General features: G+C 47.2%; 2 protein-coding genes across 3 annotated transcripts in view; both read left to right on the top strand.

Annotated features, from left to right (window-relative positions):
• The window catches only part of LOC143925146 (E3 ubiquitin-protein ligase DTX3L-like), an 84489-nt gene extending 65296 nt beyond the window's left edge, over window positions 1-19193 (top strand). For both annotated transcript variants that reach the window (XM_077449764.1, XM_077449765.1), the window contains 3 exons: window positions 4954-6432; window positions 9724-9941; window positions 18965-19193. In XM_077449764.1, coding sequence (XP_077305890.1) covers window positions 4954-6432; window positions 9724-9941; window positions 18965-19034 — 1767 coding nt within the window. In that variant the 3' untranslated portion in view covers window positions 19035-19193. The remainder of the gene's footprint in view (window positions 1-4953; window positions 6433-9723; window positions 9942-18964) is intronic.
• LOC143925145 (protein mono-ADP-ribosyltransferase PARP14-like) overlaps window positions 1-22080 on the top strand; it is a 316169-nt gene that overhangs the window by 55941 nt on the left and 238148 nt on the right. The window lies entirely within an intron of this gene.

Below are 22080 nucleotides of genomic sequence, written 5' to 3'. Positions count from 1 at the left end.
ACAGGGTTAAAATATTTTATTGCACAGCTCCGGGGGTCTTCCGTCTTCGGGGGTCTTCTCGCCGGACACCTCCGCTATCTTCTTCTAGCTCTTTTGCTAGCGGAGGAGTCCGGCTTTCTTCATCGCCGCCGCCCTCTTCTCCCGACTTCGGGGGTCTTGTCCCCCTCTTCGGTTCTTCTTGCCAGGCCACCGCTTCTTCTTTCAGCTCTTTTACTAGCGGTGGCCCGGTCTTCTGTCGCCGCCGCCGCCTTCCGTTCTTCTTCTTCTCCTGGAGATGTTGACTCGACGCTCTGTCCGGCCACTATGCCAGGGACGCGCTGCGCGGTGACTTATATAGGGACAAGAGGCGGGGTCGCCCCTTCCTCAAGGCACCCCCCATGTTGAGGGCAAGCGGCCTGGTACGGCTCAGGAGGGGGGGGGGCGCACGCTCGTCCCCATCCCCTTTCCTGGCCGGCTGGGTAGTGTGCTCGGATAAGGGTCTGGTATGGATCTGGGAAAAAACGCATTAATATTCATACCAGACCTAGCTCTTTTACAGGCGGTGGCCCGGTCTTCTGTCGCCGCTGTCGTCGCCGCCTTCTGTTCTTCTCTTCTTCTCTTCAGATGTTGCCTCGTTTTTTCAGCGTTGGGGTTCCCCTTTAAGTCCATACCAGGTGGCGGGGCCAGCGACGTCTCCTTCGCGGGCCCCCGCTTACCTGGAGACGCGCTCAAAATGAGCGGACTTTCCTCCGCATGTGTGGGCGAGTCCGTTCATTTCGAAAGTAGGGCGGATAGTACGGCGGACTTAGTACGCCGTATTAGTCCGCTGGAAAAGTGCCGTGTGTGGGCAAGTAGCCCGTTCGGAAAGTCCGGAGGGAAGTCCATCGGACTAAGTCCGCCGGATAGTCGGCTACGTGTGTACGCGGCATAAGAGGCACAACCCATCACCTATGTACGCAGCCATTTATCAAAAATGAATCATAATTTATAAAATCTCGGGTGATAAGAGACCGTCCAGCCACACCCGGGAAAGAGACTCCTGGCAGTCAGGAAGGCTTGAAACCCCTCCAAACCTTCAATCAAGCCCCCCGACTCCGCTTGTCTCTCTCAAGCCCCCCAACTCCGCTTGTCTCTCTCAAGCCCCCCGACTCCGCTTGTCTCTCTCAAGCACCCGAATCTTCTCCACCTCATGCAGAATGTCATACACCACCACCTCAACAGGAAGGATTTTATGCCGAATGCTGACCTGACACCGTGCGTTCCAGGTGAAATAACGGACTACTAGGCTAACTAGAAAAAGTGTATCCAAACAAAAAAAAAACCCCAGTATTGAATGCTCCATACCCCCACTCAGCATAACCCAGCCTGAAGAGGAAAGGGACACCGAGGGCCCGCCCCACCTGTTTGTACACCTCTATGTTAAAGGGGCAATGAAGCAGAAAATGGTCCATAGTCTCCTCCTCACCTGCACACTCCTCCCGAGGACAGCTACCATCCACCCCACTGCGGAATTTCAAATTGCCCCGAACATAGAGCCTCCCATGGAAGCACAACCAGGCCAGATCCCTAAATTTAGGGGGTACTCTGTCCATATTAATCAATCTTAACCCCACCCTCAAAACTGGGCCTGGGCAATCCCTTAAGGCCAGTGGGTCATGAAAGACTTCGCCCAAGATTCGACTCATAAGGACTTTCCTCGAAACCGATCTGAGATATTCAGCCGACAATCACCACTGCCGCAGTAACTTCAGGCACGGAGCAACATAGGCTGGTAGCTGACCACGATGACCCCTGAGATTCTTCACTTGGCCACCTTCTTCCCAAAGTCGTAGAAAAGGCCTAAACCAAGATCTAAATATGCCTACCCATCCAGGAGGTTCCACTGCAAGCATATTACCAATGTTACATTTGAGAAATAGCAGTGAAAGGAAAAGAACTGGGTTGACCATACCTAAGCCACCCTCCCTCCTGGATAGATAGGTGACATTCCTCTTGATGGGGTTCAGTCTGTTCCCCCACAGCATCTGGAAGAACACACTACTGATCCTAGCATAGAGAGACACTGGCAAGATGCAGACAAAGCTGACATACAAGAAGATCGGAATCAGGTAAGTCTTAATCAGATCAACCCTTTCCCTCAGAGATAACTTCCATCTCTTCCAGCTGACCACCTTAGTATTGGCAATTTCCAGCCTGCCTTCCCAGTTTTTGAGGCCATAATCGCCGGGTCCAAATTCAATGCCTAGAATCTTAATTCTTTCCTGGGGCACTGGAAAGGTGTCCGGGAGATCAAACCCCTCACCTTCCTTTCCCATCCAGAAAACTTCACTCTTTTCCTGATTGATCTTGGAGCCTGATGCTTCAGAATACCGTGATGTCAGAGAGACCACCTCCTCTGCTTCATCTGCCCCAGTGACAATCACCGACACATCGTCCGCATAGGCAACAACCCTCAAAGGTGGCTCACCCGGGAGCCCCACTGGCACCCCACACAACATGCCGCTCTCTAGCCTCCTGATGAAGGGGTCGATTGCAAACACATAGAGCAGGGGACTCAGAGGACAACCCTGGCGCACCCCGGAGCCAACCTCAAAGGACTGCCCAACCCAACCATTAACAAGAGGAAAGCTGTCTGCCCCCTTATACAAGACCTTTAACCAATCAACAAAACCACCCGGCAGACCGTACTTACTAAGGAGCAACCACAGGTACTCATGGTTAACACGATCAAAAGCCTTTGCCTGATCCAATGTCAGCAAATACTTTCCCCAGCCTGCAGCCCTGCACCGCTCCAAGGCCTCCCGGACAGCTAAAACCGCTGTGAAGGTGCTTCTACCCTGGACCGAACAGTGCTGATGGCGAGAAAGCAAAGACTCTGCTACTGACGATAGGCGCCAGAAAATAATCTTTGCCAGTATCTTTCTATCGACATTAAGAAGGCTGATGGGGCGCCAATTCTCAATCATCGAAGGATCTTTACCCTTTGAAAGAAGAATCACAGCCGAGTGCCTCATGGAAGGGGAAAGCACCCCCTCAGCAAGGCAACTGTTAAAAACCTCTACCAAGTGTGGGGCCAGAATAGACTTAAAGGCTTTGTAAAACTCATCCGTCAAGCCATCCGGTCCAGGTGACTTTTTGATGGCAAGCTGATCAATCGCCCTCATCACCTCATCAACTGTGATCTCCTCTGTCAAATTCATCAATGGAACATCTCCACCATTTAGACCTGGAGTAGAGTCCAAAAAGCTGTCCATCTTGTCACGGTCAAGCTCTTTCCTCCCAAGAAGGTCAGCATAAAAAGACCTCACGACCTCCAGGATCCCTGACCTGGACTTTGTCAAGGAACCTGTACTGTCCTTAAGGCCAACAACCGTTTTAACAGCTACACCTTGTTTGCAGTTCTGGTAAGGGTCAGGCGAGTGGTACTTCCCATAGTCCCTTTCCAGAACCAAAGAGGCATGCCGGTCATATTGACACTTCCTGAGGAGGAGTTTCACTTCGGAGATTGCCCCAGGATCTCCTCCTCTTGAGACAAGAATATCCAGCTTCCTCCGTAAACATTGGTAGGTCATGTATTTATTAAACTGCTTTCTATTGTGATATGATCCAACTGTAGCCACCAACCATGTTAGGTTCCCAGCATTTTTGTTCCCAGGAGGCCCAGCAGGGTCCTGAATTCTGGTACGTTTTCTTATCTGTGCACAATGGGGTTGACTTACTAAAGGCAAATAGACTATGCACAGTTACACTCTGTAAGAGCAGTTGATCCAGAGCTTGGTAAATGAGGGGAAGCTCTGCTGACTTCCATCATCCAATCACATGCAAGCAAAAATTTTATTTATTATTTTTTTTTTCCTTGCACAGTTTTGGATATTCTTTATAAAGTGAAGCTTTATTTCATTTACTAAGCTCTGGAGCAACTGCACTATGCAAAATGCACAGCCTATTTGCCTTTTTAGTAAATCCACTCCAGTGTATCTGTGGAAATGCTGAAAAGATGTAATGGAGAAGAACGTCCTGTGTACCCCAAGAAAACTATTCCTGCCAACAGACAAGTGAGGATAGGATGCTAGCTGTGTAACTCCAAAATATGTTATGGTAAAATAAATTCCTGTTATAAGGTAAGGCAGTGGTCATCATCCCTGTCCTCAGGGCCCACTAACAGGCCAGGTGTTATGTATTACCTTGGGGGAGATGCAGACTAGGGTGGCACAGTGGTGTAGTGGGCGGCACAGTGGTGTAGTGGGCGGCACAGTGGTGTAGTGATTAGCACTCTCACCTAGCAGTAAAAAGGGTCGCTGGTTCAAATCCCAACCACGACACTACCTGCCTGGAGTTTGCATGTTCTCCCTGCGCCTGCGTGGGTTTCCTCCGGGTACTCCGGTTTCCTCCCACACTCCAAAGACATGCAGGGAGGTTAATTGGCTTCTGTCCAAAATTGGCCCTAGTATTTTAATGGGGACCTTAGATTGTGGGATCCTTGAGGGTAGGGACCGATGTGAGTGTGCAATGTACAAGGATAGGGGTAGACACTCACTTAGGTTGAACTGGATGGACTGGTGTCTTTATTCAACCTTACAAATTATGAAACTATGAATACGGCCATCACTGAGCAGAAAATGATCTCAGCCCTCATGGATTTCAGTTATCTTGCAAACCTGGCCTGTTGGTGGGCCCTGAGGACAGGAGATGATGACCACTGAGGTAAGGCGTGTAAATGTCAGTTTCTGGTGGTCCGGTGAAAAGCAGTCCAGTGTCAGTCCAATGACCTGAGCGCTAAAGGAAACCTGTTACTGCCAGTTCTGCAATACTCTGGTTAGGATTGGCCCGGGGCGAGCAGAACTCGCTCTACAATACAGCAACTTAGTACAAAGCATATTGGTGGAAATGTTACAGGAAAAGAGACGTTTATGTTTTGTATTTTCTGTTGTGCCCAATGACATGGCCTAACCTGTCTTATTCTGTGTTTTGTAGTCTTTTCAGCCCTTTATCTCGGTGACCGCAAGATTAGATAAGAAATGGTTCGGTGAAGTTTTACAGGAGGAAGTAAAAGTTAAAATTCCGCGTCTCACTATAAAAGCTGAATTTGGTGTTGTGGAGGTGATGGGAACATTTGGTGAGATAGCTTCATTGTACCAACATCTCGAAAAGAGGAGTCAGGAACAGGATCTCGGTGCAGAGAAGCCTCCAGACACATCCAGTGATTGGAGTCCCACCGACAGCCAGGCGGACCAAGTCAGCTGTCCATCAGCCTTATATGAATACATTATGGAGATCCACAGAACAGAGATGGATCAGATAGAGAGAAGCTTTGGAGTGAAGATTTCCCATCGCTCCGCACCGGATGGATCCACATCTGTCAGATTTGTCCCTCAGGGACCAGAATCCTCACCTGAGAAAGCCAAGGAGACATTCACAGACAAGGTGCAGAAGGTGACGGCTGACTGGAGCCAGGTAGATATGGACCCCTCAGTTGTCCCCCTGACATTCTCTGACATCAAAGAGCGAGTGGCAGACCGGTGGCGTAATACCCTGGTGATACGAGGAGAGAACAAGGGCATCATCCTTCGTGGTCCCAGAGATGAGTTGTCCCAGGTGAAGAAATTCTTAGAGAAGGCAGACCATAAATCCACAGACCATAAATCCACAGACCATAAATCCGCTCGCCCTCGCAGGTCTGTGAAAATCTCCACCGGCAATATGAGGACTGAGATGGAGGTAGACGCCAGACACATGGATATCCTGAAGAAATTAAAGCTCAAGGAGATCTCCGACATTGAGAAGAAGTACAATGTGCATATAGAAGAAAATAGAAAGAATGGCAGCTCACTTGTCACCTTCAAATCCGTGAATGCCCCCCCTGACCTGTCAGCTCACGCCTCTCACAGCTTCATCACTCTTCTGCAGAAAACTTTCTTTAATATTCAAAAAAAAATAATCAGTGTGAAGCCAGAATTGCAGGATGGAGATTTCGCTATAGTGCAGGAAAAGCTGATGATGGGGGGAATTGCTGTTGTGATGGAATATTCCAAAGGTACGGTGATCCTCATCGGCCATCCAGTCCATGTCGCTTTTGCTGAGGAGAAACTCAATGGAAACCAGAATCCAGGAAGAAGTCAGACAGCAGCTCCCTCAGGAGAGCCAATGCATAGCAGCAGGTCTTCAGCTGCTGCACAGAAAGCAGAAGAGCCAGACACATGTCCTATCTGCCAATGTGAGATAGAAGATAAGGTGATATTGGAGAAGTGTAAGCATGCATACTGTAGGGGATGTCTGAAGGAACTCACGGCCCGTAAGCCGGTGTGTGCGATATGTGGAGACTCATATGGGAAAGTCACAGGAGATCAGCCAGATGGAACTATGAGAGACACAAGACGCGATTTCTCCTTACCGGGATATCCTGGATGTGGAACCATAGAGATCAACTATAACATCCCAGGGGGCACCCAGAAGGTGAGTGCAGACCTCAGAATTCATGAGATAGACTTCTCTTGAGATGTCCCCAGCAGTGACCACGTTACATTTTGTACACATTACAGTTCTTTTTTTCTGTGTTCTCTACTCCTAAAAGATGATTTCTGATTGGCTTCTACGATATTGTGGGTTGTTTTTGAGTTTCTTGCAACACAAACTCCTTCTGCACAAGAAATAGACATTTACAGTATATACAGAGCAGTATGGTAGAGCAGACGCCAAACCATAACAATCACAGAGAGGGGAACTTATCAAAACTGGAGCAGCAAGAATTTAAAGCATGGCGGCCAATTGGTTTCTTTGTTTTTTTTTTTTATATATATTCAAAGCCTAAAGCAGAAGTAACCCGGCAATTTAATGGTTTGCCAAAACCGTTACATTCAAGGTCAAGGCATGTCACAGTTGCTTGTGCTCTCTACTGAACTGTCAAAAGCCATCAAATTGCTGGTGTCATAACCCAGTGGTCATCAACTCCTGTCCTCGGGGCCCATTAACAGGCCAGGTTTTATGTATTACCTTGGGGGAGATGCAGACTAGAGTATGGCAATCACTGAGCAGCAAATTAAATCACCTGTCATGGATTTCAGTTATCTTGCAAACCTGGCCTGTTAGTGGATCCTGAGCACAGGGTGGATGACCACTGTCATAACTGATCACATGTGCAGCACCATGGCAACTGCACATTAAACAGATGATAATATCAGGGCCGTCTACACGCACAGGGATCCTTGGGCACTGCCCAGGGGCCCTAGGTGGATGGGGGCACATAAAGTCATCCACCCCCACCCAGCCGGGGGAATTGCATGAGCACAGAGCAGGTCATCAGTGTGACAGGTGAGGGAAATTCCCGGAACCAATCTTTTGTGGCTCTCGCTGCAGCAGCTGAAAGCCGGAATTTCCTCCTCCTCCCTCTTGCCGGCTTTCATCTGCTACAGGGAGAGCCACAAAACATCGGTTCCGGGAATTTCCATCACCCGTCGCATCGATGACCCCCTCCTGCCCACTATACCACTATCCAATTCCCTCAGCTGCCTGGGCTCCCCCAGCAGTGCTGCTGGATTCCCTCCTCTCCGCTCCTTCCCAGCAGCTTGCAGGCACATGGGGGGGATTTTCAGGATGGGAAGTGGGGTTAGGGGCCTGTAAATATGTCATTTACTGGCCCCTTTCTTTTCTAAATGAACACAGTGCGTGATTGGTACCGATCACTCACTGGGGTTTATTTACCAAAACTGGAGAGTGCAAAATCGAATGCTGTTGTGCATGGCGGCCAATCGGCTTCTAACTTCAGATTGTTCAATAAAGCTTTGACCAAAAAAAAACTGGAAGCTGATTGGTTTCTATGGAGAGCTGCACTAGACTTTACAGTTTTAGTAAATCAACCCCAACTGTGTTTTACTGTGATTCAGTTTATGAATGAACTGAAGCCTCCGTCTCCTCTTCATTCATCTTCAGTGCAGCCGAGGCTGCAGTAAGGAATTGGGGAATGTGTTTACTGTCTCCAAAGGAAGACCTCAGGGGTCAGTGTAGACCCCTAAGATCTCACCAAAGACCCCCAACGGGGGGGGGGGGGGGCAACAGTGCACAGCCACCACCCGGTTGGGGTTGGTCACCTGCAACACTTACCCCAGGCAGCACTTCCCGACGGGTGTTTCCTTCTCGGCATCACAGCGGTGATCTCGCGGTGCGTCTCCTTCCTTGGCCAATAGAGTATCTTCTCCTGTCGGCCACTCGGGAAACGGGTATCAGGACATGCTTCCTGATTGGCTGGGAGGCAGAATCGGTGTTACAATAATGAATATGCATTCGCTATTGTCACGCAGCTGGGTGGGCTTGGTTTGCAGTGCTCTGTACCCCGAGCCCAACCTTTTTTGAATGAATCAAAATATGATGTGAAGAAAACATCCACATATATAATATGCATATGCAGGGCTCAGAATTTCAAGTCCTGAGCCACTAGCCAGGCCTCAAGGGTTACTAGCCACCAGCTGCCTCACCCCTAATCCCACCCCTAAACAGGCCCTCATAAATGATCTAATGAAATGATACTTAAATGTTTTATGCAGAATTAAGTTATAAAAATAAATATTAACAACTTTATCCATGTCCATCAATGCAGCTTGCCTGCGTCCACCAATGCAGCCTGCCTGCGTCCACCAATGCAGCCTGCCTGCGTCCACCAATGCAGCCTGCCTGCGTCCACCAACGCAGCCTGCCTGCGCCCACCAACGCAGCCTGCCTGCGCCCACCAACGCAGCCTGCCTATGCCCACCAGTGCAGCCCGTGTCCACCAATGCAGCCTGCCTGTGCCCACCAATGGAACACCACAGCTTTTATTTCAATTGCTGTGTTGCCGCCACTCGTCCCCCGTGTCCTGGCTGAGGAACTTTGATATACGTCACACGTCCCAGGTTTGGACGGGCGATCTGTCTATCAAAGTCCCCGGGCCAGGAGGCGGGGCTATATGTGATGGCGAGCGGCGGGAACACACAGCAATTGAAATAAAAGCTGTGATGTTCCTCAGTGCTCTGATCATCCGGGCGCCTGCTCTCCTCTCTCTTCCCCTCTGTGATCGCTGGGTGAACAGCTCCCATACAACTCCGCTTGCACTCTCTGCGCCCCAAGCCCACCCTATTTTGAAGCCTATTAAAGCCTCTGGCTCTAATCAGGTGCTTCAAAAAGTACCGCATCCACCATAGGAATCCATGCTTCCGGCTTCCTAAAAGGGGCCAGGCACATGGAGGGGGGGGGGGGGGGCGTCACAATACACGAGCTGCTACTGAGTGGAAGTACTGTAAAAACTGTCTTTCCCATCTATGAAAGGAGAAGGGTACCTGGAGTGTATTGTGCAGGTAGAGGGTAATGGAGGAACATTGTACCTAGTTTTGTAGTGATGAAATTATAGTGTATATGGGATTGCTATGTGGATGTCCTGTCTAATGGATCCGCATGTCATCTGCTGCCATCGCAGGGTACAACTGTCCTTCAGCTCCTCAGACCGCCATTGTGACACCAAAGTGTCCTCCGACCTCATACAGCAATGGGTGGGAGAAGGAGCCTAGATTTACACTTCCAGCTTACCCAAAGAATTCATCATCTCCTGGGAAAATTTTAGTTATTGAAATTGTCTTTTTAGGTAGACCAGTATATGAGGCTTATGTATGGTGGTCCTTCCATAACACGCCATTGCTATCCGCAGGCTGATGTCTGAATACAGGAGGTGTGCAGAGCTCCCGCCTCTCTTCTCATGACTCCCATTATCTCATTATCCAGGAGAACCATCCTAGTCCTGGAAGGCATTTCTCAGGTGCTTCCCGTACGGCTTTTTTACCGGATAACCAGGAGGGGAGAGAGATCCTACGTCTGCTGAGAAGAGCCTTTGACCAGAAACTGATCTTCACCGTGGGAGAGTCTCGTACAAGTGGCCTTACCGACACCGTCACCTGGAATGATGTCCACCATAAAACCAATATAAGTGGAGGCCCAACAAAGTAAGATAAACACATATCGTATACAAAGAGATGTGTGTTATATACAGAGAGATCTAAATGTATTGTAACTGTATTGTCTCCCTTTTATATTGTAAAGTGCTCCACAATCTGCTGGCGCTATATAAATCCTGTATAATAGTAATATACAGAGCAGGGATGAGCTTCGTGTTCGAGTCAAACATACGTTCGACTCAAACATCGGCTGTTCGCCCGTTCGGCGAATTCCGAACGTTATGGGCCGTTCGCACCAAATTCGTGTGGCGCTCACGGCCTACAATGCACTGCACCATCGCAGTGCATTGCTGGCTCATGATTGGACAAGCATGCACTGTGACCCCGCATGCTTGGCCAATCACAGCGCCAGCAGCGAGGACAGCCATGATTGGCCACAGGCAGGATGCCTGTGGCCAATCATAGCTCAGGCTGTGTAGTACACGCCCCACACTATATAATGCCGCCAGCGCGGCGGCCTTGTGTAGTGTGTTGGCATCTGTAGCAGTTAGTAAGTGTTCTGTGTACCTTCAACACAGTACACACCGATCGTTAGCGGCCGATTTTTCGTTCTTGCTCTTCTGTAGTGGTTGTTGTCTGCGTACCCTGACCGCAGTATACACCGCTATATTCACCTCACCTATATAGCTAGCGATCCATCTTTAATAATAGAGCTTGCAGTCAGTGTTAGGAGATAGTGCGTGCTGTCTGCGTGCTCTGAAAAAGACGGACGGCAAAACAAATTATACAGGGGTGATAACCCTTCCCTATGTTTTCCAAAAAGCTTAAAAATAGTTTTTTTGACTGGAGCTACACTTTAAAAATGTACCAGTTGAAAATGACAAACAGATTCAACTTAACACAACAAACCTACACAGTCCCTGTCTTGTTTGCACCGCCTGTATACTGCTGTTCTGAGTATATAGGGCCTGGGGGCCACACGCATTTCCTTTTTTTAATATGGGTATGGGGTTCCCCTTAATATGTGTACAAGACCCAAATAGGCTGGTAATGGGCAGGGAGGGCTACCCATGCCATTTTTCTCAATGATTTTCATCCATATTGCAGGAACCAGATATAACATTAAAACCGCAAGCAGTTTTAAATGGTGTTATTTCCGTTTAATGTCATTTTGTGCAGGGACTGTTCTAAACACGGGAAACACGTGGCACTTCACAGGCATACTACAGACACCCCCCAGGCACCATATTTAAAGGAATATTTCACTTTTTTTTTTCACTTTCGTCATTAAAATCAGTGCTCCCGCCAAAACGACCATTTTTAAAAACATTTTAGGCATTGACCCATGTCCCCTGGGGCAGGAGCCAGGTCCCCAAACCCTTTTTAGGACACTATCTTGCATATTAGCCATTCAAATTAACACTTTTCATTTTGAACGTTCGAGTCCCATAGACTTCAATGCGGTTCTAACGTTCGCACAAATTTGGGGTCCGTTCGAAAGTTCTGGTGCGAACCGAACCGGGGGGTGTTCGGCTCATCCCTAATACAGAGCAGGGGGTGTATGTAGAGTCAGGGGGTGGAATGGGGTGGTTTGAGTATAATATAAAGAGAACAGAAGAGAAATTTTTTCTTGTTCAATATTTTTATTGAGTTTTATATAGGAAAAGACAAATATCTGTCTAGAGAATAAAATGAGAATAAACTACAATCATGGGATACGATACAGAACAATATAATCAAAACTTCTTAGCCCTTGTACACACGGGTCAGACATTCCAACAACCAAATCCGTCGGATTTTGTCTGAAACTGTTGCATACACACGGTTGGGCAAAGTTACATAGTTACATAGTAAGGTTGAATAAAGACACCAGTCCATCCAGTTCATCCTGAGTGAGTGTCTACAATTGTCCCTATCCCTGTACATTGCACACTCACATCGGTCCCTACCCTCAAGGAGCTCACAATCCAAGGTCCCCAGTTGTATACTAGGGCCAATTTTAGACAGAAGCCAATTAACCTACCTGCATGTCTTTGGATTGTGGGAGGAAACCGGAGTACCCGGAGGAAACCCACGCAGGCACAGGGAGAACATGCAAACTCCAGGCAGGCACGTGATGACGTTATTTCGTTACAACGGGACTACGTTCAGCCTAGTAGCCAATAGCTTTGGTCTAGGAATTTGATCTGAGCATGCGTGGCACTTTGTCCGATCGGATCATGTTGTCGGAAGGTTTTATAGCCAAGCTGGAAAACTTGGTCGGTCGGATATCCCGACGGAAACAGTCCGATGGAGCCCACACACACGGTCGGATTATCCGACAACGCGGTCCGATCGGACATTCTCTGTCGGAATGTCCGACCCGTGTGTACAAGGGCTTAGATATAATCACATTTGAGCAAATATAGATGTAATATTCGACAACTAATATACAAAGAAGAAGGAATGTTAATATAACTTTAAATAAACATCTCTGAATTCCCAACCACGCGTTCACCCCAATTGGGTTCAAGCTGTGAACGTGCATGGGTATTTTAGGACATAAGATAAAATGTATGGAGACTAAAAGTATATTAATTAAAGTAAAGAGGAAAAAAAAAAAAAAAAGTTATGTAGCAGACTATATGATTCTCATTTATCTTATATTTGATAACATAAGGAATCTATAATAAATGAGAAATCAGCCAAGTATGAGTGACAGAGATTCTAAGATATATATGTGAGTAAAAGAAGTGAATCAAGATCCCGTATTCGTTAATTTATTATATGAAAAAGTAAGTAAAAAGAAAAGAAGGAAGAAAAGAAGAAGATAAGAAGAGAGAGAAAGAGAGTGAGGGCCGGTTCACACAGCGGGCGATGCGACACGACTCGCCTCGCTCCCGCAAGTCGCCCCCGTTCTGTACAATGGAACCGTTCTGAGAGGAGCGACTCGAGTCGCTCCGACTCAGAAAAAAGGTTCCTTACTACTTCTGGGCGACTTCGGGGGCGACTTGCATTGACTTCTATACAGAAGTCCTCTGCAAGTCGCCGCTGAGGTCGCCGCAGGTCGCGGCGAGGCAAGTCGGAGACGCCTCGCCGCGCCTGCAGTGTGAACCGGCCCTGAGTGAAAGAAAAGAAGATAAGAAAAGTTTCTCCTGGTAGTGGTCCAGCCCCCGCCCCACAAGCACCTAGAAGTAAAAAAGATAATAGTAAAAGAATGTAAGGAGTATCAATTAGGCATCAACAATGATAGATCAAAGTTTGTAGACAGAAGGTGCTTAAAGCGGAGCTCCACCCTAAAGTGGACCTTCCGCTCATTGGAACCCTCCCCCCCTCCAGCGCCACAATTGGCACCTTTCAGGGGGGAGGGGGGTGCAGGTACCTGTACAGTACAGGTATCTGCACCCACTTCCGGGATAGATATCTGCGGAAAGGGGTGTAGAGGGGGATAGATATCTTTCCGAAAGTCCCCCGCTGCCTGCTGGGAAACACACAGATCCCAGAGGCAGCGGGTCCATCCTTATTGCGCAGCGCAACTCGCGCATGCGCAGTAGGGAACCGGGAAATGAAGCCGAAAGGCTCCACTTCCTGATTCCCATACCCAAGATGGCGGCGGCAGCACCCGACAGACGATCGAGAGATCGGCTTCGGGTGCCGACATCGCGGGCGCGCTGGGCGGGTAAGTGTCACTATTTTAAAAGTCAGCAGCTGCAGTATTTGTAGCTGCTGGCTTTAAAAAAAAAAAAACGCGGAGTCTCGGCGGACACCCGCATTAACCCATGGTTACCAGATTTTATTGTATTTTTTTCATATTATTATCCTCAATAGACGACATTTTATTAAAGATAAGAGCCCTATTCATTCGATGTTTAGCTTCGGCCACAACCAACGTCTGGGTGATTTCCATGCCTTCGCTATCGTTTGTTTAGCTGCAGTTGTGAGATGTACTGGTAATTGAAATTGAGTTCCGGGTGAGTCCAGGAGGTTTAAGATTTAGAAGTACTATGGCCGGGCCTGGAGATGTTGGAGTTTCCAAGGCTTTAGAAGCCAGATCAAAAAAAATTTTATCCAGAAGGTTTGAACAATTGGGCATTGCCACCAAATGTGAAAGTGGGTACCTGGTGATGAGCATCCTCGAGGGGATAAATTGAGCTATTCTGGCTAGCACCATATACCAACAAGCTAGGACTTTAACCACTTACAGACCGGACCATTTTGCTGGTCAAAGACCAGAGCACTTTTTGCGATTCGGCGCTGCGTCGCTTTAACTGACAATTGCGCGGTCGTGCGACGTGGCTCCCAAACAAAATTGACGTCCTTTTTTTTCCCCACAAATAGAGCTTTCTTTTGGTGGTATTTGATCACCCCTGCGGTTTTTATTTTTTGCGCTATAAACAAAAATAGAGCGACAATTTTGAAAAAAACACATTATTTTTTACTTTTTGTTATAATAAATATCTCACAAAAATATATAAAAAAACATTTTTTCCCTCAGTTTAGGCCGATACGTATTCTTCTACATATTTTTGGTAAAAAAATCGCAATAAGCGATTATTGATTGATTTGCGCAAAAGTTATAGCGTTTACAAAATAGGGATAGTTTTATAGCATTTTTATTAATAATTTTTTATTATTATTTTTTTACTAGTAATGGCGGCGATCAGCGATTTTTATTGTGACTGCGACATTGTGGGGGACCCATCGGACATTTTTGACACATTTTTGGGACCATTGTCATTTATACAGTAATCACTGCTATATAAATGCAGTGATTCCTGTGTAAATGACACTGGCAGTGAAAGGGTTAACCAGTGGGTGGCAGTGTAGGGGTTAAGTGTTCCTAGGGGTGTGTTACTAACTGTGGGGGGGTTGGGCTTTCATTTAGTGTACACTGATCTCTGCTCCAATCACATGGAGCAGAGATCAGCGTCACTAGTTGCTAGGCAGAATGGAGAAATGCTGTTTACACGGCATTTCCTCCGTTCAGCCGTCCCGTCAGACGATCGCGGGGATGCCCACGGCGATCGAGTCCGCAGGTCCTGCGACCGGACTCATGGGGGGTCCCGACCAGTGCGGGAGCACGCCGCCGGCCGCGCGCTCCCGATGGCAGGGCGGCATTGAATATTGGACGTACCTGTACGCCAATATGCCTGCCCGTGCCATGCTGTCGACGTACATCGTCGTGCGCCGGTCGGGAAGTGGTTAAAATTGGTTTCTATTGCGTAGCAATTTGGAGAGGAGTTTTTTTGTAGCTAACCATATACTGTTCCATTCGTCTTTTACTAAATGTTCTATTCAAATCAAGTGACCATTTCATAGTGTAGGAAGGTAGAGTGTCAATAGGAATAGAGTTAAGCTGTTTATATAAAAAAGAAATCGGTCCTCTAGCACGAGGGTCACTTTTGCAAATTCTTTCAAATTGCGATAATTGAGTAAGTATTGATCCCGTTTTTTGATAAGGGATGTATAAAAGTTTTTGATTTGTAAATAGCGGAAATGTTCAGTGTTGGGGAGCTTATAAATCTCACATAGAGTGGGGAAAGTATGAATAGAATTGGTGGAGACTAAATCGTGAAAACGAACCAAATTTTTGGAAGACCAGGCTATCAATGATTTTGGAAATTTCCAGGCAGGATAGAAAGCAGGGTTCTTAACCTCCCTGGCGGGATGATTAGTTCTTGTTTTAGGTGCTGAAAGCGGTACAATTATTTTGCATGAAAATTTGCCGTTTTATATTGTAGGCCTGCAATTCTTAGGAATAACTCTCTTAAATCTGTTCAAACCAGAGTCTAGCAGACATCCCGGGTATGATAAAGTTTATAATATAATAAATAATGATAATAAATAATAATAAAAATGTTTCAATAATGTAATCAAATCCAAAAACACTGAAATTTGCTGAGTTGCAGAATTGTCGCTGTCATTAGATTTAGTGTTTGATGACGGATCTTCCCCACAAATCGCTATCGCTCAGTTCTGCAAGTGATTCCAATTTACTATTGTTGTTTTCTAGTTGGTCTAAAATCACTTTTGACATAAAGGGACAGTTTTTGGTTGCTATGGACAATCTCCAAATTCCAGGCAGAAAAAAAACAGTATTTATAATATAAAAGTGCATGCAGCGCACTGGACAGACCACTAGGGACAAAGGGGGTGTGTATTTTTTTTTTTTTATACAGTATTGTAATCTGTAAGATTACAGTTCTGTATGTGTATTTTTCCTTTTTTGAATTTGGCGCCGTTCTCCGCTCCCGTGCGTCGTAACGTCGCAGGGAACGGAGCTCGGCAGCACTCGGGCACTGTGTGAATCGAGCGGAGGACACGGCTCGCACACACAGCGCGGAGGACATCGCTGGATCCAGGGGACAAGGTAAGTAACCTCTTCTTGTATCCAGCGATGCGATCCCGAGTCTGGCTCGGGGTTACCGCTCGTGGAACTAAAATCCCAACCCGAGCCAGACTCGGGATTACCTCCAGGGAGGTTAATGAAGGAGAGGAGGGGATTATGTGCAGATTGAAGTTTAAAGTGGTTGTAAACCCTTACAAACCACTTTGACCTACAGGTAAACCTAGATTAAGGCTTACCTGTAGGTCCAAGAAATATCTCCTAAACCTACACGGTTTAGGAGATATTTGCCAAAACACAGGCACCGCTGTCTACAGCGATATGCCACGAGTGGCGGCTCCCGTGCGCATGTGCGGGAGTGACGTCATCGAGGCTTCGTCGAATGACAGCGCTGGAGCAGCGAGACCCACCAAAAAGATGGATGCTCCGGACTACAGGGCACAGCGGTGACTTCGCTGGCTCCTGTGTCAGGTAAGTGATGCACTGCATATCAAAGTGTTCATGGGTAGGTCACACAGACTCCTCCTGGGTAGATGAGGTCAAATGACCAAAGTAAACACAATCACTTTCTGTTATCTTTCCAACACCATGGAAAAGGAAAATGGCTAAAGTCCATTTCCAGTTTTGGTCACTAGATGGCATCCAATACTAGTGAATAACATTGTCCATAAGTTTACATTGTACTTCACATTAATTGCATTAAAGTGGTTGTAAACCCTTATGCCGCGTACACACGACCAGACTTTTTGAGGGATTAAGTCTGACAGACTTTCGAAGGAGTTCTGACGGAGTTCTGGCAGAGTTCTGATGGACTTTCCGAATGAGCAAACTTGGCCACACACAATCACACCAAAGTCCGATGGATTGGACCGTGATGACGTACGACTCGACTCGAATAAGGAAGTTCATAGCCAGTAGCCAATAGCTGCCCTAGCGTCGGTTTTAGTCCGTTGGAATAGCATACACACGAGCGAATTTCTCGGTAGGAACTGGGTCCGGCAGAGTTCTGGCCAAAAAATTTGAAGCATGTTTCATTTCTAAAGTCTGTCAGACTTTTGCGAATCAAAAGTCCGTTGCAGCTCACACACGATCGGATAGTCTGCCGGAATCATTCCGCCAGACTTTGGATGTTGAAAAGTCCGGTTGTGTGTACGGGGCTTTACAACCAACTTTGACCTACAGGTGAGCCTAGATTAAGGCTTACCTGTAGGTCCAAAAAATATCTCCTAAACCTACACGGTTTAGGAGATATTTGCCGAAAGACTGGCTCCTGTGTCAGGTACGTGACACATAATGGACTACTATGTGATGCGATGCGATGCACAGTAGTCCATTATGCTTTACCTTTGCAGGGAATCAAAGAGGAAGTAACACCCATCAGGGTTTACTTCCTCTTTAAGAGAACTTCTGAATTTGTCCCTTATAAGAAGGGAATGCTTGGTTATGGGGCTGAAGATATGAGTTCTATCTTTGGGGGCTAACCATAACATGTTAAACACAGAAATGGGGTCAATGTCAATAGATTCAATAGCAACCCATAATAGAGAGTCAATGCTCGTATGATATTTAGGTAAATTGCGATAGTTGCACTGCATAATAGTATGAAGAGAAGTTGGATAATCCTAATCCACCACTAAGTTTATCCCCAAAAAAATGTTGATTTAGGAATACGTGGCTTAGTATCACCCCATATAAAGGACATGACTCTGCGTTGTAAAAGTCTTCGAAAGTAGGATGGTAATGAAAAAGGAAGTACTCTAAATAGGTATAAAAATTTTGGTAAAATAGACATTTTTATGGCATTAATCCTCCCTAGCCAAGATAAGGGGAGAGAGGACCATTGTTTCATTAAAGGTGGTGGGGGCCTTTGGGCTTGAGTCACTTTCGGGCCCTACCTTCTATACATTACTGTATTTATCGGCGTATAACACGCACCCCAAGTTTAGGAGGGAATTTTAAGGAAAAAAACTTACATTTAAATGCCCATCAAATGCCCATCAATGCAGCCTTATCAGTGCCCATCTGCAGCCTTGCCATCCATCTGCAGCCTTGTCGGTGTCATTTGCAGCCTTTCCCCAGTGTCATTTCGCAGCCTTGTCATTGCAGTCTTGAAGTTTAAAAATAGTGCCGCTGAGATACAGAGTCCTGTGTATCTCAGAGGCGATCGGGTCCTCTCGGAGGCTCTTGGCGGCTCTCGTGGCTCTCAGGTCCTCTTGGCAGCTCTCGAGTCCTCTCAGTCTCTCACAGTCCCGAGCGGAGCTGAGTGTAGCCGAGTGTACTTGGCTCGGCTCACAGTTACCCCCAGTACCCGTGTTATGTCCATCATAGGGCGGAACTGGGCGTGACTGTGAGCGGTGCGGAGCCGAGTACACTCAGCTGTGTATCCTGGCGGGGCCCACGGGGCCCCCTATTGGGTGGGGCCCATGGGCTTGAGCCCAGTCAAGCCCAATGGTAAGTCCTGCCCTGCCTGTAGTATATTTTAATAATGGTAGATAATTTGATAATGAGGATGTGAGTTGTATTCCTAGGTATGGAAAGAATTGTGTTACCCAATTAAACGGTAGTGAAGTTTGGGCTTGCTGTAGTTCATCTTGTGACAGGGAAACATTAAGTGCATTAGATTTCTGAGGGTTAATGTGAAGTCCTGAGATGTGGGCACAGAAGAGGAATTTTATGTACAGAAGAGATATATAGTATACATCGCATTAATATTTGATTTTTTTTTTTTTGTGTTTTCCTCTCGTAGTTTCGGTTACCCGGATCCGGATTACCTGAAACGCGTGCGGGATGAGCTGAAAGCGAAGGGAATCGAGTAAAAGCCGGCAATCCTGTATTTGTTGTATTTCAGGACAAATCATTGTCACCCTGAGAAAGGAAGTTCCCGTGCATACACCCGCTGATAGGAACACTAGGAATGATTTCACTGAAAGCAGCATGTATAGCAAAAAAAGGATAATTCAGCTTTTTTTACATTACTGGATTCTGTGCGGCATCATATTCTATTTTTATATTTGGGTTTAGATACACTTTAAATCAGCCTTTCGCAACCTTTTCAACACAGAGCAACCCCTCAAATAGTTCTCTGGTCTCGGGGAACCCCTGCTAAAAATTAGAAATCTACAACTCATGATACATTAGTGGTCATTGGGAAGAATGGTCCTCACAGAGAGCTAAAAAGATCAATAGTGTGAGTGGGAACTTATCTGAGAGGCGAAAATTGCCCAATGCTGAAGGAACCCCTACAACCTCTGGAGGAACCCTGGTTTAGAATCACTGCTTTAAATGTCTTATTGGCATTGTCACACCGGAAGCTGACTGTACTCTGTATGGAAAATATAATTCCGGGCTGCCTGCCTATGGGAGGGGTTTGGGGTTTGCACACCAATCCCAGCACTAATGTTCCTCCAACAATGAGAGATTTTGGGGCGATTTATACCTCCATACAGTTACCACCCCGCTGGTACAATAAATGTAAGGCCCCGTTCACATCTGGCGATTTGGGATCGTCGGGAGAATGGCCACAATTCAGTGCGATTCGGAATCATGGGCAGAATCGCACCCCGCGTGTCTTGGGTGTCATTTATTTTTAATGGCGCCTCACACCTTTTGCAGTTTTGCCGCGATTTGTCTCAGGGCAGAATCATGTAGCGACCCGCAAAGCTTGTTGCCCCAAAAGGGGTGCAGGAGCTTCTTTTGGGCAACAAGCTTCGTACAGCGCGGTTTGCCACAATTGCGCAATAAATAGCTTGACAACCGCAGCATGTTTGAGGCGCCATTAAAAATGAATGACGCCTAAACACGTGGGGTGCTTTTTTCCCCAACTGCAGAATTTGCGGTAATTCTGTCCGCTATCCCAAATCAGCCAGAGAGACAGCCAGAGAGAGAGAGAGAGAGAGAGAGAGAGAGAGAGACACAGAGAGAGAGAGAGAGAGAGAGACACAGAGAGAGAGAGACAGAGAGAGAGAGAGAGAGACACAGAGAGAGAGAGAGAGAGAGACACAGAGAGAGAGAGAGAGACACAGAGAGAGAGAGAGAGAGACAGAGACAGAGACAGAGACAGAGACAGAGACAGAGACAGAGACAGAGAGAGAGAGAGAGAGAGAGAGAGAGAGAGAGAGAGAGAGAACACCACGTATAAAGAATGATTCTGGAATAAAGTCGTATCCATCATCTATACACACACATAGTACAGATATGTGAATAAGTCATATTGCATCAACGCGGTTACCTGCGGTGGATGTGCAGAGAGCTACAAATAGCCGTGGCCACCGACAACCCGTCATTATAGTGAACAGGGCCGGCAGCTGCATCTAACCACTGAGAGGCGCAGCAGCACTCCCTGATTCCTGCCACTACTGTTTACACCGGCCTGATTCGCTGATGTGAATTTCTGTATATACAGGGTTGGAGTGATCACCAATCATGGCAGCAAATGTAGTGCCTATGTACCCCCAATAGTGTAGTGAGAGGGGTGAAAAGAACAGGCAGGAGGTCCTTGAGAAAAGGGGTTGATTTACTTCTCTTACCCCCAGAACATTGGGTTCTTCCCATGGGGTGTTCTCTGAATCTTGCGGTATAGCAGGGGTCCCCCTTTCACATCGGGAGTTCCCCATTACATCAAAAGGTCCCCCCAATTGACATCAGCCTCCCCCTACACATAGCTCACAGTGCCGCATATCTGAGAATGGGAGCCAGAAATGGGAGTAGGTCTGCAGGAGGACTCCAGGTGGCTTCCTTCTGAGATGAACGTTCTATCAGACTAAGATTGGTGCCAGTCTGTCATTGGTTGCTAGGACTCTGGCGGCAAGATGGCAGCCAGTTTCTAGCAACCAACAATGTGTTTTGGGGGGGGGGTACAAGCTGAGGCCTGCAGGAGGGGATATGCATAGAACTTAAGCTCACCCCCCCAACTGAATCCTCATTGTGGGTGGTCAGTGAGTGCACTGAGGGCCCCATACCCCTTGGGGTCCATGTTCCCTGAGTACATTGGGGATACCCCACCAGTTCTTATTCCTCCCCTTCTCTCACCGGGTCTGGCTCTTCTTCTGTTCTCATTTCTCTAATGGGGGTCCTGACTTCTTGTATGAATTCCCAACACCAGCTGCCATATGACTGGTGACCCCCGCTGTATGTACATGGATCCTTATTGATACCGATTACAATTACAATGTAACAAATCCTCCCCCTGTATTATGAACAATGTCACCTGATATACTCTGATGTCTCTACTGATTGTACTATACTGAGATTCTATATACAGTATGTTGGATATGACTTTAGTCTGTGTTGTGATCATGTGACTGATGTGATGTGATTATGCTGTACATTCAAGCTGTGTGTTTTGGAACAATAAAAATTTGTAACAGATCAGAGAAAAGATCCTCCAATCACACGGACTGTCCTCAGATCAGAGATCACGTCCTCCAATCACACGGACTGTCCTCAGATCGGAGATCACGTCCTCCAATCACACGGACTGTCCTCAGATCGGAGATCACGTCCTCCAATCACACGGACTGTCCTCAGATCGGAGATCACGTCCTCCAATCACACAGAGTGTCCTCAGATCAGAGATCACGTCCTCCAATCACACGGACTGTCCTCAGATCGGAGATCACGTCCTCCAATCACACGGAGTGTCCTCAGATCGGAGATCACGTCCTCCAATCACACGGACTGTCCTCAGATCAGAGATCACGTCCTCCAATCACACGGACTGTCCTCAGATCGGAGATCACATCCTCCAATCACACGGACTGTCCTCAGATCAGAGATCACGTCCTCCAATCACACGGACTGTCCTCAGATCAGAGATCACTTCCTCCAATCACACGGACTGCCCTCAGATCAGAGATCACATCC

The sequence above is a fragment of the Lithobates pipiens genome, unplaced genomic scaffold, assembly GCF_037356315.1.
Source record: "Lithobates pipiens isolate NorthernLeopardFrog02 unplaced genomic scaffold, aLitPip1_a1.2 Scaffold_22, whole genome shotgun sequence".
Taxonomy (NCBI): Eukaryota; Metazoa; Chordata; class Amphibia; order Anura; family Ranidae; genus Lithobates; species Lithobates pipiens.
Note: the sequence above shows the minus strand (reverse complement) of the source record. Positions and strands in the feature narration are given on the sequence as shown.